At 42.4% G+C, this 22206-nt stretch overlaps 1 protein-coding gene across 1 annotated transcript in view; it reads right to left on the bottom strand.

Annotated features, from left to right (window-relative positions):
• Positions 1-22206, bottom strand: part of COL24A1 (collagen type XXIV alpha 1 chain) — an 826732-nt gene that overhangs the window by 567202 nt on the left and 237324 nt on the right. The window contains exons 5-6 of the mRNA XM_085602067.1: positions 16791-16844; positions 11098-11151 (exon numbers count right to left, since the gene is read on the bottom strand). Of these exons, the coding sequence (XP_085458193.1) occupies positions 11098-11151; positions 16791-16844 (108 nt within the window). The remainder of the gene's footprint in view (positions 1-11097; positions 11152-16790; positions 16845-22206) is intronic.

Genomic DNA, 22206 nt, shown 5'->3' with positions numbered 1-22206 from the left:
TTTCCGAGAAAAATACAGGATAGGTTGTACACAGAAAGGAAGGGTATGCTTTACAATTTTCAGAGAGCTGAGGAGAAAAGCCAATAAACACAAAAGTATCATAGTCAAGACAATTGCAGGGTTTTGCAGTGTTGACAAAAGGGAGGGTAGTGTCAAGACTGAGAAGTCGAAAACATAAGGTAGTCGGTATGCATAGTCATGAGGAAAATTGAGGAATCGGGATGTGTATCTTAGGATATAAGGAAGAAATGTGTTCATAAGGAGTACTTTGACTTCATTCTTGAAGGATACTGTTGAGGGATTCATTCTGACTTCAGGGGGGAAGATGTTCAAAATTATCTGAGCAATCCCAGAGAAAGATCAGTTATAAGTTTTCTTCTTGCGGAATCTTTGCGGTTTCAGAAGTAAGGTGTTAGAGCTCCTAGATGATCTGGAACCATCAGAAAGTTCTAGCTTCTGAGCAAGGTATTTAGGGGTTTGGAAGTGGAGATCTCTTTGTGTATCATGCAGACAATTTTTACCTGTATTCTTGCTTCGTAAGTGAGCCAGTTGAGGGATTTCAGACCTGGGGTGATGTGCTTGTTTCTTTTTGAGCCGGTGATGAGCCTAGCAGCAGAGTTGAGCAAGGCTCTCAGAGGCGCCAGTTTGGATCTAAGCAGTCCAGAGAGGGTTGCACTTCCATATTCCAACCTGGTAATCACTAGGTCTTGCACTGCATGCTTGAAGTTGTGATGTGTTTCTGCATGTTGAGGTTCTTGTCAAGCGTTAATCCCAGTGATCTTGCAGAGTCAGTGACTTGTTGAATGCAGTTGTGGGCTGTTCGATATTTCAACCATTCTTCAATGACAGGTAACTGGTTAGGTGGGGCGATGTGGAGGAATTCTTTTCTTTGAGTATTCAGTTTGAGGTGATTGGATGCTAGCCAATTTTGAGTTTTCTGCAGAGTTGTGTTGAGGGCACTGATGTCTTCTGGGAAGGAGACTTTTAAGTATAGTTGGGTATGGTCAGCGTACATGTGATAGTGGATGTTGGAGGAACTCAAAATTTCCATAAGAGACAGGTTAAAGAGAGTGAGCGAAAGTGAGGAACCCTGTGGGACCCCTAATGTGACTGACATGGTCAGCTATAGTGAGTGAATAACCTTGACTCTTTGAGTCCTGTTTTGGAGCTAGGAGGTGAACTAGTTAAGAACCGATCCTGATAACCCCATACAATGTTCTAAACGAATGTATAACGTTACAACGAATACATTTACAATGCTTGCCTTTACAACACAGTTTTTACATCGCAACATCCTTTATAATGCATTCTTTTACATCACATGCCATTACATTGCATTTTCAGAAACTACCTTTACAACGCATTCCATTACATCCCATTATACCTTTACAATGCATACCATTACAATGCATACCACATTTAAGGTAAGTGTTGGATAGTATAGGGGTAATAATTACAATTCTAACTTCATTGAGTGCAACAGTAGGGTAAGTGTTGGATAGTGTAGGGGTAAAAATTACTATTATAACTCCAGTGAGTGCAACAGTAGGGTAAGAGTTGGATAGTGTAAGGGTACTATGCGTTTTAATGGTATGCATTGTAATGACTTGCGATGTAATGCCTGCGTTGTAGTGACATGCGTTGTAATGAAATGCTTTGTAGTGACATGCGATGTAATGGCTGCATTGTAATGACCTGCAATGTGGAGGATGTTGCAATGTAATGACTGCTATGTAAAGGTAGCGTGATGTAATGACTGCGTTGTAAAGGTTGTTTCCTGTTCTAAACAGGTCTAGTAGGTTGTCATGCGTAACCGTGTCAAATGCCGATGATAGGTCAAGGAGGACTAAAAGGCAGGATTGGTTCTGATTCAGCATTTTTAGGGCATCGTCCACTATGTGTGTCATAGCCAATTCGCTGTTGTGCCATGGATAAAAACCATATTGAAATTGGTGTAATAATCAGAATTGATTGATGTAGTTACAGAGTTGTACGTGAACACATTTTTCAAGGAGCTTCGCCAGAGTGAGAATATTGGAGATAGGTCAGAAGTTGTTTAAGTTAGTTTGATCTGCTTTTGGGTTTTTTAGGATGGGGGAAAACTGACTGGACTTTAGGCAGTCACGGATATCGCCTTGAAGGTGGGCGGCATTAACAATCTTGGTCTAAAGTACGAGTATTGCCAGTATGATCTCCTTGAAGAAGTTGGGAGGCAGAGGGTCATTGAAGTGGTTTGAGGGTTTGAGCATTGTTAGAATATTGTGGATGAAACTTTCCTCAAAGGTTTTGAAAGGGTTCCATGAGGCGTTCTTTTTGGGGAAGTGCCCGGGGGGGGCCACAAAGGAACAGTTGTCCGGGAGGCAGAGAAGATGCTTTGAGATGGGAGAGGACGATGTTCCACGGTTATCGCTTGATCATTTCTCAAGCTCTATGTCTTCTGGAGAAAAAAGGAGCAAATTCCTCTCAGTTTGGTATCAGATTAGATCCAACAAGGGACGGAATAGGTGCACAGGTCAAATGAGCTTTAATGAGCTTAAAACGTTTTTGGGGTCGGTTGTTAACTTAATCCAGCTGGTTTCTGAAAAAACTTGCTTCTGAAGTTCTAATGCTTTTATAGTATCTGTTCCTCAATGATCTCAAGTGCTTGAGGTGTTCAAGGGGACAGAGTTGATCTCCACTGACGTTCAGCTAGCCTCAGGTTGCATCTTTCTGTATTGAGGCTAACCTTATACCAAGGCTTGGAATACTTTGCGGACACTCTTCTTAGTTGCAGTGGAGCGATTGTGTCAAGAACAGTCACCATGTAGCGAGTGTAGTGATTAGTAAGATCAAAGACATTGGAAATCTCTCCTGGAGGAGGCAGAATATTATGGCTAAGAGAAGTCTGTTCATTACGATTGATGTTGTGCATGCTCCTTTGCCAGAGTCTGGGTCTTGTTTGTTGGGCTGTGTTGGTTATCACAGCATCCCTGATGAAGAATGTGATGCAGTGGTGATCAGACCAATAACAGGCGAGGATAGATTCCAATTTAATTGAGTTGGGCTTTGTGATGAAGGTCTAAGGTTGACCCTTTGTTGTCACAAAATTGGGCCAGGTTAAGGTCAGCAAGGAAGGTTTTAAAACTGTTAACAGCAGGATTGCTCAGATCGTTCCAGTGGAGGTTGAAGTTTCCGAGGAAGATTTGTTTACAATGTTGACCAGCGTTTATTACAATGGATTCCATGATTTGTTCTATGAAATCCATATTGTCTCCTGGAGGGTCATAGATCGTGTGCAGTGTGCATAAAGATCTGTTGTTGCAAGTGATATTGAAGCAAAGGTATTGGCAGGTGGATAGAAGGGGGCTTGTGCGTGTTTAACTTACAGGTTGATGCTGTGTATGCAGGCGATGCCCCCACCTGGTCTATTGGGTTTATCCAATCTAGTAATGCCATGGTTAGGAGGGACAAGTATGTCAAGAATAGAAGCAGAGGAGTCATTTAACTAGGTTTCATTCAAGATTATTAGGTCAAGAGCATGTGTGAGGCTAAGGTTCGCAATATCTCCCACATGTCTTGAAGCTGATCTGCAATTGATTAGCATGCATTTCAATTGGGGCTTATGGTGTGCTGGGATACAATGTGTGGGGGTAATTTGTCTGAGGTTGTGGTTGTTGACCGCTCTATGGTTAAGCCTAGGAGCTCTATGTGGGTTTGCCGAGATGGGATGTATTATACCCTGATTGCCAGAGATATCAGGGAGTTAAGAGTTATATGACAAGAGGAGGGTTTGGATGTCATTATTGGATAAAGGGACTTTCAATCTAATCAGTCGCATGAGTGCACTGGAATAGAGTCTAGTTGAAATGCATAGGTGTCGTGGAAGAAGAGGTCAGGTTGGAAGGGAGGGGTGTGGGAGATATGGCGGGGTGGTTGAAGGGTTGGTCATGGGTGAGTGTCTTCGTCCTATGGTCCTTATTAGGACACTGAATGCTGGTCATCTCTGTGGTGATGCGAATGAGTCTATGTAAGTCTTGTTTGAGCTCTTGAAAGTTTTTTGTAGTCATCCAGTCTGGATTCTAGTGAGGTATGGGGACTAGTTGTCAGGTCTTGATGCAGTCGGCAGGGTTGCAAGAGGGTGGTGATGTTGTTGTGAACGGTGCTGATGTATTGGGGAGAGGGCATGGGGAGAGCAGACTGGGGTAAAGGTAAGATAGTTGTTAGGAGGGGAGAGCTCAATAGATGGGTGAAAGGGAGTGAATAGTATGACATTAGATGTTATTCGGGATCAGCATTCTGGGGAGGCAGTGTTTAAGGCAGGTGGGAGGTTGGCTATGTAAATCTGAAGTAATTGCTCTGCCTGTGGGGTGAGGCTGCAGTCTATTGTGGAGGGAAGTGGTTTCCGACCCACCAGGTGATGTCGGTGAGTTTGTGATGCCTACAGCGTTAGGAGGAACAGAGGAGAATTCAGATCTCAATGCCGTTTTCTTGATCAGAGGGAAACATTCCTCAAATAAGTTAAGGTGGTGATCTGAAGAATGGATGAGGACAATACCATTATTGTAGATGGTAATGGTGACTGCTGCTCTGAATGACGAAGAAGGATATACCGACAGTTTGAGACCATGGGGCGTTTTCTGTTACAACCTATTTCAGGCCTGCCACTGCAGTTTCATCCTGCCATTTTGACCTTGCAAAATAAATCTTTTGCCAGACATAAGTCTTCCTAAGTTAGGCCCTAAAGGCTCATGGGGCAGGGTGAATGGTATTTAAGAAGACTATGAGTGTCCCATAGGCTAACTCTGGGTTACCTTATTTCTATTAATACATGCTAACTCCAGATTTTGAGCAGATAGAGAAATTATGTTTATCCTCAAATACATTATTATATATAATCCTCTTTAATGGTAAAGTCGGAATTTAGATTAAATAATTTAGATTAAATAATTTTGAAAATAACACTTATAAGAAGTTGACATTTTCCTACACAAGGTTTCTAAGACCTTTCTAGGAGTTTCCAGCTTCCTGGCCATGTTAAGGGTTTCTCCATCAAGAATGTGCCCAGGCAGTGAACAGTGGGACCTGGGTGTAGCCTGGAGAGGATCTTCCTGGCAGGATGGATGGGTAGGAACTATAACCTGCCCTGATTGTGTTTCAAAGGCCCGTGTCCACAGCACACACAAAAGAACCAGACACTATACCTGCCCTTGCCTTTGTCTGCCCAGACTATTTAAGCCAGGACTAGGGAAAGGGGAAGAACTGATCAGATTCAGTTTTGGCGGTAGGTCCCGGAATATCCCCACACAAAGACTGGCACCAGGAATAAAAAGAGGACATTATGAGCACTCATCAGAACACTTCTGGGCCCATGGAATATTCAGAAGAAGGACTACCCTTCCGCCAGATAAACTGACTTGCAGCTAGAAAGACTGGCTTTCTGTCTGAAGAAGGCAGATTGGACCTGCTTGCCATGATTATTTGAGTGGGGATTTCACCCTTCTCAATAAACCAATTTCTTACACGTGTTCTTCTTGGTACTTGTCTTTAAAAAAGTGTATATTACTCCTCCATGAGACCATCTTACAATTTGAAAATGTAAACACAAACATAATATTTTCTCATTAAAAGAATTTACACTCTTTCTCAGCCTGCAAGTAGCCTACATTCAGATGTAAATCTCGATTTGTTGGGAAAAATAGTCAAGCCATTGATCAATTGCAGGACATAATACTATTCGAAGTTTGTCACCTAATCAGATATAAATCTTTCACTAGCATCCTGCATGCTTTCAAGTCTTCCTTCCAAATGCAATATGGGATTTTACGCAAACAATCTTCAGTTAAAGTACTGTACAACCTAGTTGAAACAATCTCAGAAAGACCCTGCTTAAATTCTTCAGGAAATGAAATAACAAGCCAACTGTTGTGTCATGAAACTTGAAAAAGGGCAGCATCACAGACCAAAGATTTTGACCACAGACCATCACGTGTAATTTTAGTGGAGTTCTGGAAGGAATTTAATGGCTTTCGATGAATAAAGCATTATACTTTATCATGCTGGGATGAAATAAATTTACCAGCTTTTCAAAGTTTTTATCAGAGGATGTCTGGCCGACAATACATTTGTACTTCACAGATAATCTATGGCCAAATCAGATGGTTTGGAGGATCTATAGTGCTGTCTAGATGATCAATAGTGTGGTCTTCATTACCTGGGTCACTTGAGAAACAATTCAGCAACAGATAATTAAAGCGTTCGTCTTGAAGGCCTTCTGTTAAAAGTGAGAGTACTTACTTTCAGAAATCTGGTACTCTGCCAAAACTATCAGCGGACAAGACAGCAATAACTCTCCACAGATGGGTCAACAAGGTGTTACAAATCGTCCTCCTCTGGGCCCAGATAGATCATTAAATACACAATTTCTCCCAATACTTGTCTGAAGCTGAAAATGGGTCGCCCACACTGTACCGCAGAAATCTCGTTAACACTTTTTGGAAATTTCAATATTCGATGCACCGCGCCCGGTTCTGAATCACAGACTTGGTTGTGGGAGTTAACCATGGCGTGAAAAATAATTATTTATAAATTTATAAAAATAAAGCCAAGTTTACAAGGCATTAATCCCCAGTACTGGCCCATTTCATGTCCATAAAGATGATCATCTTGTGAAAAATGGTGAAGACGTATAATAGTATCATGGACTTGGTACTAAATTAAAGAAGTTGTCAAGCCCTATCCGACAGGCCATCCTGAAGTATTAAAGGCATAATACTTGCTGAACGCTCCAATAAAGCCCTTGCCACTGCTCTGAACATCTCCTCAATTGGAATGTGCTTAAGGAATGCTACAGATGCAGTCTTCCTCTCCTGGAATGTAGACTTACGCCCTCAGGGGCAGGTACACTTTCTCATTCCATGACTACAAACTAATTGTAGGCTACAGCCCGGCACATGTTTGAGGCGTTGCTGCCACAAAACCGGACAAGTTTACAAAAGAAATAGTATTCCTTTCCTCTGCGATATTCAGTGTCAAACTTGGGTTCTGTATCATCACATCACAGAAATAAAGGGGTAACATTATTCCTAGGATGGATAGGACGCTATGTAAGGGGGCACATTGTATGTGCATTATCCACTGACTCTTGGCAACGCAAAAAGAAGAAACCCCACTGACATCTACCCAGTACCCCCTGACAAAATCACAATATGAGGCAACAAAGTGCTAAATTATGCGGCATGCCTGAATAAATGATGCAGCACTAAAAGTCAAGTTTTGGAGCCCATTGCCGCACTTTCTGTGGCAGTATTATTTGATTTTTTTGTCATTATACCAAACATTAATACCGTCTGGGCAAAGTTTTCGACCCAGAACAAACAGTGGAATATATCAATCAGCAACTGATGATGACCAAATAACCTTTGCAACGGATCTACCGTGCTCGGTGATTTTATTTATGACGTCCAAATTCCTCAGCCGCCAGCATTTGCTACATAATCCACTACCTGCTGCATACGTTCCTGATTTCACCCAAATGGAAGAAAATACTAGTTAAAACGTATTGTTTTAACTAGGATTTTTTTTTTATTTTGTGAAATCCGGAAAGTATGCAGCAGATGGTGGATTATGTGGCAAATGCTGGCGGCTGATGTATTTGGATATTTCCAGTGGCCCAAATGCGGACAGCTTCTCAAGAAAAGGCCAGCACACACTAGCTTTATCTCGTCTAGCAGTTTCCTTGGTAGGACAGGGGCTGCTCTGTATGAACTACAGTTTGGGGCCACCTGAATGACAGGGCTTTGAGGGGAGGCCCCTGAGCTATGCGGTTTCACCTATGTGTGATAACTGAGCCGGGCTGGATAGAAGAATGCTTGACCTTCAGAGCAGAGCTGAGTGCTTTCACCTCAGGGGAGAGAGCTGCGGCCGCCATTTTCTGTAAAAAGATACCAAGCCCGTTCAAGGTTTCTGTAGGGTTGTTTGGTTTGGGATCAGATAAACAAAAGGCCTTCTGAGCATGGTGCCCAAGGCAAGCCCATATTCTGCGGCCACCCTAAATCCTGGTGTAAGTCATGGGGTGTTGAGGGGCAGCTGTGTGTGATGTTAAGGGCGTGCCAGTCAATGGAAGCAGAGGAAAATACTACAGGCTGGCGGGAGCAACAAAAAATAATAAAGACACAAGGTTTCTTTGTAAGGGCAGCTATGTGGCAAAGAGAACAGGCTAAGTGTCTTAGATCTCCCAAGACTCAATTAAAATATTTTCGACCCTTACATTTCTAGAGCTGAAAGACAAATCGTGAAAAGTCTGTGATGGTGTGTAATTGAGGGAACAAGTATTCACTGTCTCAAAGTCCCAGGATAAAAACATCTAGATTTTTTTGAAAGAGGGTCTGTAAGAAATCAGAGGCTTTTTTATTCGAAAATGAGTCTATTAAGGGCTAAGCATGTGTTAGCGAAATACCTTTGCCATTTGGCGAGCAGCCACCACAAGCAGTGATAAAAGATTTCCCCCTATTAGGTTTCAAGGCGCAGCCTTCCTTGTGTGCAGGATGGAGCCTTCAGATATATAATCCTGTATGAGCCAACAGAGCAAACTACCGTTTTTGCCTCGAAAAACCATTCTGCTGTTTATCTTTTTTAAAGTACCAAATACTTCCAAGTCCATTCAAACTTCTTATATTCATCACTGCAACAAAAGTACAAAGCGTTTGAAACGTGTTCTGCTGACGACCCACTCACCTGTGCAAAACGTGACACCTGTGACCACAAACAAGAGAATTAAGAAGTGAAAAATCAGGACCTTCAGAGCTTTCTGGTTAAAGATTGGACATAAAACTATGGAAAATCTAATAAGTGGCTAGATTTTTCACAGTGGTAAGTGTGGTTTGGGAGTGGAATCGCGGAAGGTGTCATAGGAGGAGGGATTTCCAACATAGCGAACATTCTCAAGACACAAACACCTGCATTGCCTTTCGCTATACTTAATACACTTTTAAATGTATACCTACTTCCGGTAAGCATAAGTGGCACAATAAGAAGATCTCCAAATACCCTTTTTCTAGAGTACACAGCTGAAAAAATGTCCTCACAAGGAAACCTTTCCAGATAAAGAATAAAGCACAAAAAAAACCAAACTTCAATTATGATAAGTTAATTCTGAGGATGTCCTGCTCTGTACTAAATCTACAAAGAGAGGAGAGGTGTATGCCAACAAAAGCTGCAAAGTATGTGGTTTTCCAATAGTACATCTGTCACTTTTGAGTTTTGCAAAAACAACTTATTCAAAGTGTGCGAATCATGGTGCTAGTTAAACGCGTGAATCAGCCACTGCCGTCACAAGTAAGTATAATGCCTTCTGGTATGCACATGGTATGCATAATTACGCTTATTTTTGGAAAACATGTATCATGCCTCTCCATCAAGTACATAGGGTGTGCATGTATTTACACTGCACATTTATTTATAGGCATATAGTATGGTCCACAAATGTTAATAAATGTACAGTATAAGCTTAGATAATGATTACATAGAAATGCAAGTTCTATATATAACTATATAGCAGCTAAAATATAACATTGCTGAGGTATGATATTTAGTTGTACAACTTAAAACTACATAACTAACGGGTGTGTAGCTAAAATGGGGTTTCCATCAGTTCCTTTTACAAGTGAGCTGCAAGAATAAATAGTGCATTGAACCATACCCATTACTTGTATAACCTGCATAACTGTAGTGCATTGTACTCCAGTGTTTCCCTCTCGTCTTGATTGTACCAGATAAGAGACCGCGTGTGTCTGGAATGTTGGTCCTAGACACCATGGAATCAGTGTGGACAGAGAGGCTGTGCAGTTTGGGACACTGGTTACATAATGAGACATCATGGGAGTGTGACTATAGCATGTTACTAATCTATGCTCTATTGTAGGGTCACAGGTTTCTATCCTTACCTACCTAACGCGCCCACCATTTGGATATGCACATTACTTAATACACCAGAGGCATTTCATGAATATGCACAGCTGTGCACTTGTTTTATGTCACTGCACTGTCCAAGGAACATTCATTTAACTCACAATTTCAATGAGTTCGTGCATGAAAATTCCTAATTAAGTGCCCTAAAACAGGTGCACAGCTATGCCACTCATGAGTGCACTAATTCATGGTCGGTCCCCACATCTCTACATGCCAGGCTCAAACAGGGCAAAGCTTCATGCTTACTCTTATGCTCACCATGACATCGTAACTGAGCGAGTTCTTTAATTAGAAATGTAACTTCAGATTGTGGTGCTTTTAAGGTGTGATGTTCTGGGATCAGAAAGGAGACTCAAGCATCCATTCTGACTAATATGAATGTACGTTTTTTCCTTTAGCAGGAATTCCCAACTTCAGTAAATATGGATAATCTGGCTTTCGGAAGAGAGAAACGTCAGCATCACGCCTTCAGCGAAGCCACTATTTTGACTGCTTAGGGCCCTCTCCCACATCAAGCTGCCCCCTTCTGCCCAAAAAGGAATGCGTGGAAGCGCCCCTTTTATATGAGGGCCCTTCTCGTATGGCACAGCTCCACAAGGCTCCTTCACTCCCTCTATCAAAAGATCCTTGTTAAGCACAGTCCCAGAAGAACAATGCTCAAAGGAAGGTATTTATCTGGGAGAGACCCAGCTCTCTGGAACAAGCAACATTTGAAATTGTAGCCACACAGGGCAGGATACCTTTAGACAAGAACAAAAAGCCTGGTGTTTAGTAGAGGGCATCCTTTGAGAGTTGATACTCTATCAGCTGCTGTCCACAGGTGTGTTTGTCCACGATTTAGGGTGCTATGAAAAATCAACACAATATTGACAAAAGAACCAAACCCAACAATACTTATATTAACTTCAATATGTATAATATTGTAAACCCATAACAATTGCACACCATATAAGTGAACAATTACACCTGCAATTCAAATAGGACTTAAACACAATATCACCCAGGCATTCATCTTCACAAGGAAATCAACATTTAGGCCTCTAATCAGATAAAAATGGACTCTTTTGATAAACATGGCTAACCATAAATCTGGCACTGAACTACAAAACCTTTCACCCAAAATGATATTTCTATGTATCACGAAGGACGTACCTTGTCTCCAGGAGGTGCTTGCTCAGGCGAAAGTCCAGTATGTCCTTTGGGCCCCTAACAGAAAAGGGTAAATTTATCATATATGATCACAGATATAACAAGGTCAACTCATAATGCTTCCTGTCTAATGCTACTATATTAATCTATGACTAAACGAAAGATACCTTGGGCAAAGTTCTCAGCACATTCAAATCAATCCTAATTATTTTCATGATGTGGAAAGCAAGTTTAGACGTATTTTTATTATCTCATTCCAGGTTAGAGCGCCCCTCTCAACTTTCCTGTTTCCAGGTGTCATTTTGATCTGGTGTGTTGTGCCTGACTTCTCAACAGATCTGTTTGATCTGCCCATTTCTACTCCTTATCCTTGTCCAGTGCCTGGTATGTATCCTGATCTCTGATCTGAACTTATTTGCTTTGACACCTACCAGCTCAGCTCCCTCTGCCCCCTCCAGATCCTCTTCCTGTTTTATGTTTATTTATGATATGCTTCCTGTGTCCCTCTTCACTTCAGGTCTGGTTGCTGTGTCCTCTATTCTCGATGCTTCCCACCCTGAAGAGCTGCTCCTCATCTCTTCCCTGATATGCTGCTTGTTCCATACTGCCCTGCACATTTGCTTCTTTTGTTGTTTTTAATTGGTGTTCACTCTATACCTCTATACGACACACACTCTTGAAATCACTATCCATTCTTCAATTTTATGATATTGATGTCATATTTGACACCACATTATCATAATAAATTGGAATATGTCACCGCATTTTGAGAGAATTTTCAGTCACCAAAACCTCTATTAATGGTTTTTGCACCATGATGCAGAACCCCAAGTCTCCTGCCCAGTTACCCACCGAGAGTGATGGAGGAATCCCAATTGCAAATGATCTATATAGAGTTCCGGTGTCCTAAAGGAACATCATTACCAAGGAAAATGTATTGGGATGCAGATATCTGTGTCCAGCCCAACTGGTTTCTTTGTAGAGGGCTAGAGGCAAGTTTGGCAAATAGCACTGTACAGCAAATCTTCGAAGCAAAAAGTAAAACCCCGCAAAGATCTGAGATGCCTCAAATGCCCACGTCATTGCTTAACACCAAATACCTTTCTAAGGAAAATATAGGTGGAAAAGGAAAAAAGTAAGACACAGCATAATTACCACTAAGGTTTGGAATTCTGCATGCACTGCATCCTTTGCCTATATATGCCCTTCAGATTTCATACATGAAAGGGAAACAGAACGATGCATTTCTCTGCTTTGATCAAAGCAACAAACCCATACGCCAATTCATTCACAATTTAGGGACCTCCCAATACCAAGAATCATCTGATAATTTTTTGGACGGCATACTAATATGATTTTAGACTTAAAAAGTGGTGCAAAATTTGAAAGTATATACATACAAACACACAAACCATACACACACCCGCACACACGCTCACACACCTGTGACACTATTATTATGAATTTTGCTTTTGATTTGGCTAATTTAAAAGTAATCATTCAATGAATATGAATGAACATTTTTTTAAAAACAATTGGCTTCAGGCTGTAGCGCCCAACACATTTCAGACCATGCTATAGCTCCTACCAGGAGGGGCCACAGCCCTGCTTCATACAGTAGCATGGCAATGGCCTGTGACATAGACTGATGAAGTCCCCGGTAGTGGAAGCTCCTGACCCCCAGCCCCTGTCAAGGTTTGATATGTGTGAGGGCATCTGCATGTCCATGGAGTCTGCCAGCAATATATTGATGCATGTTTACAGTGCCTGCATTAACACAGCATACAGTATTCAAGGTGAGACCAGCATTTTCTGATCTTATCCTGGGCAGTGTATGTATGGGGCCACTGGCAAGTCTCCCCGAGAGCCATTAGTGTGTTGGGGGGACAGCTCCAGGCGAACCCACCTACCCTTGTGATAGTAGCTATATAGGCCCGCTTTTCTGAGGGCGGAACCACACGCCCACCTTTGCTCAGCTGAGATGCTTCTGCCTAGGCTACTCTACTGCAAACTGTAAATCAAATCCCCAGACATCTCCCATGTAGTGTAAGAAAAGTACTGCAGAGCATTTGTAGATTTATATACAAATGCCTTTTTTTCTGGTCAAGTTGCCAAAACTGTCAATACTGCCGGGTTATTGTAGAAACTGAGTGGAAACAGATGTATGTGAAGTTCAAATGGACTGGAACTATTAATAACAGAAAATGTTACCAAATGACAACCCAGAATACTGGAGTTTTTTTAAAGCAGCTTGTTGACTCTTTAATATGTTGCTCAAATGCTCTTCAAAAATCCCATACGTTTGTAATGCTTACGTAGAGCTAGGTGCTGCTAGAGACCTCTGCCCTGAGGAAACACTGATTTTAGGTTTCTACTCTGAAAGGGACATTGTAGAACCAGCTGTTCATTTACTTACCCACGTGTCAAAGACACTGTTTTGTGTTGTTAGCTGAAAATGTTGCTATTTGGATTGAATGCAATTTACAAGTGCCAAAGAGACTAACAAAAAGAGCATTCATCTTCCAAACTAATATCTTTTTGGCAGCTGAAAACCTGAGTTTCATTGCTTTTTTCATAGCTGTCTCACTATAATCTTATGCTACTGGAAAATGTTATCTGCATTTCAGAATCCTCTTAGACAGGTCATAGGGTTCCTTTTTAACTAGAAAGCCAGCCTGTTCTTGGACGGCATGAAGTTTCTAAGCATCACTTTGAGGCTCATAGTGGAGCTGCAGACTAGTGAGTACAATGAATGGTTAAGATAATAGGGAGAGTGCACAGTCTCAGTCAAGCACATTCATTGACTAAAGGAGCCTGTTTCTGGTTTGTTACACACTGAACGGTTCTTTGGTCAATTGGCTTCCACATGAAGGACGGTGCGTCTAAAGTACTCACCATCCATATGCTCGCAATAGTGATGCAAAACTTTGCATCCAAACCATTGGGTGTAAACCTCATGAGAACCATGAAACTGCTAGTGAGATTAAATAGTGAAAATCGGCAGGCAAACCATTAGTTAGCTCTCCGAATACAGAACATAACCAAAACCAGGCACCTTCGCAAGTACTTGAAAGCGAGTTCTTCTTTGCAGAGTGTCACCAGTCTAAGGCTCCTAGAGTGTAGTGCTGCAATGCTGGACATTGTGTTACTTACTTGCATGTCAGCACTCAGTTAATTGGATTTGCCAAGTAATAAATTATAAACAAGGTTACTTTTTCTGGCCATTTAACAACTTAAACTTGCTTCTCTTCAGGAAATTAGCCTTGAATTTCGTTCATACTATATACTCATCATGTAATTTCCAGAAACATAGTGTATGAAATGATTATATGCCAGAGCATAATTTCTTTTGTAATATCCCACACTTTATTATCTTATCACAAAAAAAATAATGGCAATCAGCTTTACCTATAATGAAAATCCAGGCTTAGCCATCCAGTTTATTTATTTGTCTCATTCAACACTTAGGGGCTCATTATGATGTCGGGCGGAATGACTTCCGCCCAACAACGACTCGGTCGTGGGACCGACCGACATCCGGTCGGCGGTCCCGACCGACTGATTTTAATGTGACTGAACACAGTTTGGTCACATGGTCCCTTTCCTTAATGGGAGCACGTGTTACGGCTGCAAACCGGCCCTAACACAAGCTCTCATTGAGGAAAGGGAGGGGCAGTTCATCCTTATATTTTATGCTAGATGAAACAGGGCTTTTAATCATATTCCCAAAGGAGATTCCTACATACTGAAGGTTGTATTTGGTCCAAATAACATTTAAGGCTTCAAAATAGATTTTTCTATTTCACGCAATAGCAGTATTGATGTAGATGGTCACAAAATATTGGTCGAGTAAAAAATACATGATCACCTGCCAATACAAACAAAGGCACTATTCAAGCTGCACCAAACAGATTATGTAAGGAGGTGGCAAGACACTCACTGGCAACTGAAAAAGAAACAGGTTCATGTTGATAACTTTGGATTGTCTGTGATCAATATCTGGTGTTTAGGATTCATTAAGAGGTTGTAGAGTCTACAGTCTTCCACATCCTGTCTGCCTCATTTTATGTTCATGACATCATTGCATGAATAGGAATATTGTGATAGTATCATATTTGGTAATATAAATCTTACAAGGGTTCTATTTTTTTTACTGTTAATAGAGAAGATATTGTATTAATACAATGGGTCACCAATTTAGTAAATGTATCTTTTTTATTGGATCATATTAGGAGCTTGTGAAAGAAAAACACTGGTTGATTGGTAGTCATGCATCGCAAAGATTGTGACTTGAGTTAAGAATGTATTACTCTGACTGATGAGAAGTGAGGAAGCAATGATTTTGCAGAGTCAGCGATAAGGCGAGTGCAAGTTACATGGTTTTCTTTTTTTTCTTTTTTTATTTTACCTCGTCGTTGTAAGTCGACTCCACCCACGCGCTACCTGCACCGGCCGTCACTGCATTTACGAACCCAAATTCAATGCATGCCCCTTTGGCTGACTCCCCAGCTAGTCCCACCTGAAAGCTAAAGTGAGAGCGCCTACCCTCCAACACTTCTTAACAGGGCATAAGTGTCAGGCGCTGTGCGCGGCTCACCCGTAGGTGTGGCACCACTGCAGTTGTGGTTAACGACCCCTGAGTGAATGACTTCTTCATGATACTAATGAGCTAGGCATTTCCTTTCCAGCTATGTCTCACTGGAAGGATTGAGCTAATCCAGGTACACAGGAAATAGCAATTATTGCTTATATAAATGGTCTGGATTCAAAAACAATTTTGAACTGGGGTGCCCTTTCCACAGACCGCAGAAACTCGAGACTAGCTTGGCAAGGCACACACTATCGGACCCTGGCAACATGACAGAGTGCAGCCCTTAATGTTTAGTCAAATTTACACATTCTCTTAAATTACTTCATTGGCGGTTAGCAATTATCACAAAAACAGCACACTCTTTATTGTGTCTGTAAAGTTCTGGGCATACATTTAGAGCAAGGCAAATCATTAGAAATTTCGCGAAATACGGAATAACCATGAAAAGAGTGTGTGCACTCAACACAAGACAACTTTGTTTCATCACGTCAAACTCCCTGAGTGTTAGTTGACAAACTTCATGCCCCAGAGCAGTGTTTAACACCTGTCACCACAGGTTAGATTCCTGCCACAGGAAAACTCCTTACAAAAAACTGCAGCCAGTGTTGGTTTTTCCAGACGTATTTATCAAAAACGTGAAACTAAATATGAGCTGAAGGCATTTTTCAGAGCGCAGAAATCTGTCTGAAACTATTTAAAATGACTAGGGGAATTACGTTTGAAATATTGAAATTGGTCTCTTGAGAATCTTTCTCATTATTTTATACATCGAATTTACAATGTGCAGATCTGGCAAATTCTACAATTTCTGTTCATCAGACAGAAGAACTCAAGCAATGCCAAGCCAAAAGATATTCATGAAAGCAACATTAAGTAGACATTACACTTCAGACGTGCTTCAGATTGTTAACAGAAGGTAAAAGTTCCTGCGAGTGATTTAATTCCCATAAGCCACTTAAAACTATCATAGTGCGTTTTGTTCAGTGTAAGCACGATTTTTGCTTCTAAGAAATTCGATTACTTCTCGTGGTGCTCGGAGAATGATGCCAAACAGCTATTTTATCTTTAACAACGTGTGTGTTGTATTCCAGTGACATTAACTTACCTTTGGGCCTGGCAGCCCCGGCAAACCCGGATTCCCGTGTGGTCCAGTTATACCCTGCAAAGCAAAGCAAAAGTAGATGTAAAAATATGTAGAACTCAAACATAAAAACAGTATGAACAAGTGCAACACACTGGAATGCGTAGAAATATGTCAAAACATACCTGTGAGCGAACACACACAAATGCAACTACTGTATGCACACAGCTACTATATTTACAATACACATTTTATACAATACAACTACATGGACACATCTATATGCAGCTATAATAAATACAATAAACTCTGTTTTCCTGAAATTTTCACTCCTATCCAGAAAGTTAATTGATGGTAATTTGGGCTAAAAAACTGGTCACATTTAAAAGAGTAAATGTCAGCGCACTGTCTGTTCCACTTAATGCCACTAATTTTTAATATGCTCCTATGCCAGCATGCAAGCACAGAAGAAAGGAGCCCTTTAAACTTTTTAAAGAGGGGTGGGCCTCCCCAATCCCACATTGTTATCATTCTCCTTCTACAAAGACACACACATATGTACAACCTACTGAAAGTTGTAGTTCTATGTCACAGGACGTCAAGAGAGACATTAAAGGGAAACTTCGACTGGAATATTTTTCTAACCATAATTTATTTATCTGTGATTTTTATATAGCGCGAAGAATGATAGCAGAACGCTTGCACTTTAGCAACCTCCTATTTCTGTCACTTGAGAGGTAAAATAAAATGCACCGTACGTGCCTGAAGGCATTGCCTTGTTCAGGTACCAGCACTTCCGGTATGACGTGCCTGTGGCACAGATGGTTAATATCAAGATCATACTTGTGGTGGGGAGGTTATCTAGTCATGGCCATCTGTGCCATGTATGAGTCAAGCAGGGAAGCTTCAAGCTTGATGAATCAACATGGTAGAACCTAAACTTTTCATCTCCTTCTTTCCACTTGGAAAAGCCTATGTCCAGTGAGCTGTCCGGCATGATGGGGGATATCAACATACTGGTTACGTTTTCTTTCACTACAGAAACACCTATGCATCCTTTTTGTGTTCTGCAGTGTATAAAATGTTTCATATGAACCCCTAGATCATCCATCCATGGCCGCTAGCCTTATCCTCATTCAAATCACCTCTAACATTCTGGAGCACTTCGTCACTTGGTCTTTCTGACATATATTCTTTTTTGACGAAGAAAATTTGGATCACGTATGTGAAAAAAGTATCTAATCTGACCAAAAAATATTGTCTAAAGGACGAAGTGAGACAGACCTGCCTGCGGGGATGAACTCATAGGAACACTACCCCATCCGTATGGCTCATTTCTTGAGGGGATATACAAGAGAGCCAGCAAGCCACATATATCTACTGGATACAATCAAGCAACAAATGGAGAGGACCTTGAAGGCTAAAAACCAATGCTCTTGAGAAGCTTTCAGGGGTTAGACCATCTGTGGTTCAACAGAGATTAAGAAGATGATATGTGACCAGAGTCTGTGCTCGCTAACATCTCAAGCAATAGCCGCCATGCAGACGCTAAGTTGTGCAATACCGGGGCACACATCCATTATGCATCTCTTTTAAATTTTAAAGCTCCTAAGACAGTGGTTTGAAAATGATCCGAACCCTGTAATACTGCAATCCTCTACCCTCCTCTCTCTACCTTCTTAGTTACTGAGTAATGTGATTGAGATAACCATATTACCAAATTTCCATTTGGAACTAAGCTTGATTGACAGGCTGTGTGTGCTACATCACCTTTTGGCATTGGCTATTTGAAGTATTCATTCTATACCTCATGAACCATGACCGCCCCGGGCTGCGGTAACCTGATTTTCCTTCATCAGTCATCATGCATAAGCAGCACCTGTATTAGGAATGGCTACCAGCTCCCAGAAATCAGTTGCATCTAATTTGCAAATTCTCTGATGGGCCGCAGAAGTTCTCTATTTGATCGGAAATACATTAAGACTAATTGATAGTGGTATAGGGGCCTGCATAGGCAAGTTAAGTCATGGGACAACCTATTCACACATAATAGAAACTAGGGGGCAGATTTACAACCCCCCTGCGCCACCAGTACGTCACTTCTCCATATTTACAAGGAGATGAAAAGCCACCCTGCGTGACTTTTCCTCTCCTTGTAAATATGGCCCCTGCACACGCAGAACTTTGCGTGGGAGGGGCATTCCATGATCAAGAGTGCCTGCGCCGGCACATGGCTGCAGTTTGTGCGCCAGCGCAGGGGAGAGCACAGGAATGCAACATATTATTGTAAATATGTCGCATTCCTGTGCTTCGGTAGTGCCGCAGCGTGGCGCAGCCAAAGGGCTTGCGTTGCCGCACTGCGGCACTTCCTTGTAGATCTGCCCCTAAGTTTTAACTGTTCTACTACTAATATAGCATTTGATGTGACTGATATCTGTAATTGTTGCAGGGATTTAGGCATCAATGGTGAAGGTGGGATAGTGAATTCTGGGTCCTGTGTTTGGGTGGGTCAAAGACCTGAATGATGCAACAAATCTACCCAACATGATTAGTTTGTGTTGTGCCTGCCCTATGCAAATGCCGCCTTACATTTCTTCTAAGTCCCCCAGGAACAGACATAGTGGTTGAAACAGCTGCATATTATCCGCCCTACAAGCATCTAATAAAGTTGTGCACTGCTTGGCATTTGGAGTACTGCCAAGCAAGCCCATGACTCCATGACAGGAAGCCAATTTCAAAATTGCTCACTGAAACTGCTCATTAAAAGTGAGAGGGTTATGAGTAGGACACAAGCCATTTCTGACCACTCTTCTGTCATTTTTGACTGTGGTAGGCTGGCAGCACAGAAGAGAAGCCAACAGCAGCAAGCTGACTTGTAGTGCATCTAATTGCGCCCATGTGCTGTGGTTACCACGCATTTATATCATGGGGGAGAATTATGTGCTGACACTAGGTGCTGTTACATTGGGCTGGAGGCGTGTCTAATAGGGTTGTATGTCATTACAACGCATTCCGTTGCAACGCATGCCTTTACTACGCATGCGTTACAACGCGAATGCCGTTACCACGAATAACATTTACCACGAAAATGCATTTACCACGCATATCGGTAAAGGCATTTTTGTGGTAACTGTTGTTTTTTTTTTTAATAATACCCCTGTGTCCTCCTCATTAATTCCTAAAACTAAATTCCCCCTTACCTCGCTATGTCCTCTCTTCTGGAAGCTCTTCCGATCTGCGTCGTACATCGTAAAGAGGAAGTGGAAGTGTCTTTCCGTTTCCTCTAACGACGGTACGACGCCGATTACCTCCACATTGATGGAATCAGGTTTGGTTTTTTTTTGGGGGGGGGGGGGAGAGACCCTCCCAACCCCCCTTTTTAGGTCTCGCCTGACCCAGCGCATGCGCTGGTCTGGCGAGTCTTATTGAGAGGGCTCCAAAAAGTGCTACCAGGCCAGCATAGAGCTACAGAGCATGTGCGCGGGCGCGCGCGCCGCGCTTTACTGCAACTACTTTCACTTTCGAGGCTGCACGGCCGCTTTGATGTTTGATGTGATCGCGATCACTTTCGCGGCTGCACGGCTGCTTTGCATAGCCAATAGGTCTCGCTTTTGGGACCTTATAAGTATTTAGTTATGCAACTGTTGCATAGCTAAACACTTATAAGGTCCCAAAGGCGAGACCTATTGGCTATGCCAATGCTTGTTTAATATTACCTTTAGCACACATGCCTTTACTACGTATCTCGTAGTAAAGGTATGCGTGGTAAAGGCAATCGTGGTAACCACGCATGCGTTGTAATGCATGCGTGGTTACTGTTATGCGTGGAAACGGCCGCGTTGTACTGGCCGTTTCCCGTCTAATAGGTGCTAAGATGACTACCACACACGTATTCAGAGGTATGCATAAAATGTAAATGAAGTACAATGTTCAATGTTTAGACAACAGTTGTAATGTCTCCCTCTACTATAGGTAAAGAGGGAGAAAGTATAAACTAGGGAACTCGTAACTTTCAGTACACTTTAAGGTGTTCATTTCTGTCCATTATTGCATGACTACATTTAAAAGTTATCTTTGATGTTAACAAATATACAGCCAGTGACAGTGGCAGCTCCCCCATTAGGGCGTGGGGCCGTCGCCCCACTGCTTTCTCGCAGTGCGAGAAGGCAGAAACATAAACGGTAAAAACGACCATTTATGTTTCTGCCTTCTCGCATTGCGAGAAAGCAGAAGTGCCTCTGTGCTTGGTTGGGGGCGGGAGGGTTGGTGGTCCTGCTCGAGGGCAGGGGGGAGTGGCTTACCCACTGTTGTGGGTACTGACTGTTTGGCCGTCGGCCCTGAGCAGACCAAACAGTCAATACCCACAATAGTGGGTAAGCCACTCCCCCCCTGCCCTCAAGCAGGACCGCCCACTCTCCCTTTTTCTCTATGTAGGCTGCTGTATGCAGCAGCCTACATAGAGAAAATGGCTCGGGTGGGGCGCGCTCCGATTCGCCTCCCCAATCACAACGCTGCCATTGCAGCGTTGTGATTGGCGGAGGGGAGGGAGGGAGGCTGCCTTTCTTCCTAATGACGATGCAGGAATCGGATTAAGAATTCGAAAAAGCAGCACGGCGGGAGTTGGACGGTTGGACGGTGGACCCATCCAGATGGCAGCTGAGGTGGCAGCGGTGCAGGATGGTAAGTTAACTCAGTTTTATTTTATATGTATTTTTTAATTAAACGAACCCCTCCCGCCTCCCCCCATCCCACCACCGCGACGACCGCAACCCCATTTCCACCTCCCTCCCCCCACCCGCCCGTCATGCTGGCCGCGATTGGAAAAGTAAATAGCTTCCGACTGTGGTGCATGAATAATTTGTGTGAGTGAGTTTGCCTGTATGAAAGTCCATATGAGTATGCTTGAGCGTGACTGTTTGTGTGTATAAGTATATATGCGGGTATGTCTGAGTGTGAGTGCACATATTTATGTTTGAGCGTGTGGCCGAGGTGAGTGGGTGTATGAATTAAGTGTGTGTTTGTATCAGTACTTGTGGGTGTAGATCGCGTGTCTGCTCCCTTTCTCTGGCCTGCATTCCATTTCCTGAGCAAGATTATGGTAACATGAAGCGGCTGACAGGGGGATTTTGCATATGATAAGTCCAGGAGAGACGGGCAGGCACGGCCTTGAACCCTCTGGGCACTAACTCCGATAGAGCTGAAAGCCTTCAAGCTGCCGAAATCAGTGCAATGCATTAGGGCACTGCCACTGGGCAATTAAATGGATGGTCTGGGGGGGCTCATCAGGGCTTACAACGTGGATGTTAAATATGCGCCCTACCACTTTTCAAATCCACCAGCCGCCACTGGCCAGTGACATTCCTTAATGGCTTCCACAAGCGTGAGGACAAAACAATTAAGAAAAATACTACCCGAAGCACATTTTGAAAATGAGTAAAAT

Source organism: Triturus cristatus, chromosome 4_2, assembly GCF_964204655.1.
Source record: "Triturus cristatus chromosome 4_2, aTriCri1.1, whole genome shotgun sequence".
Lineage (NCBI taxonomy): Eukaryota > Metazoa > Chordata > Amphibia > Caudata > Salamandridae > Triturus > Triturus cristatus.
The sequence above is the reverse complement of the archived record's forward strand: the minus strand, read 5'-3'. Positions and strand labels throughout refer to the sequence as shown.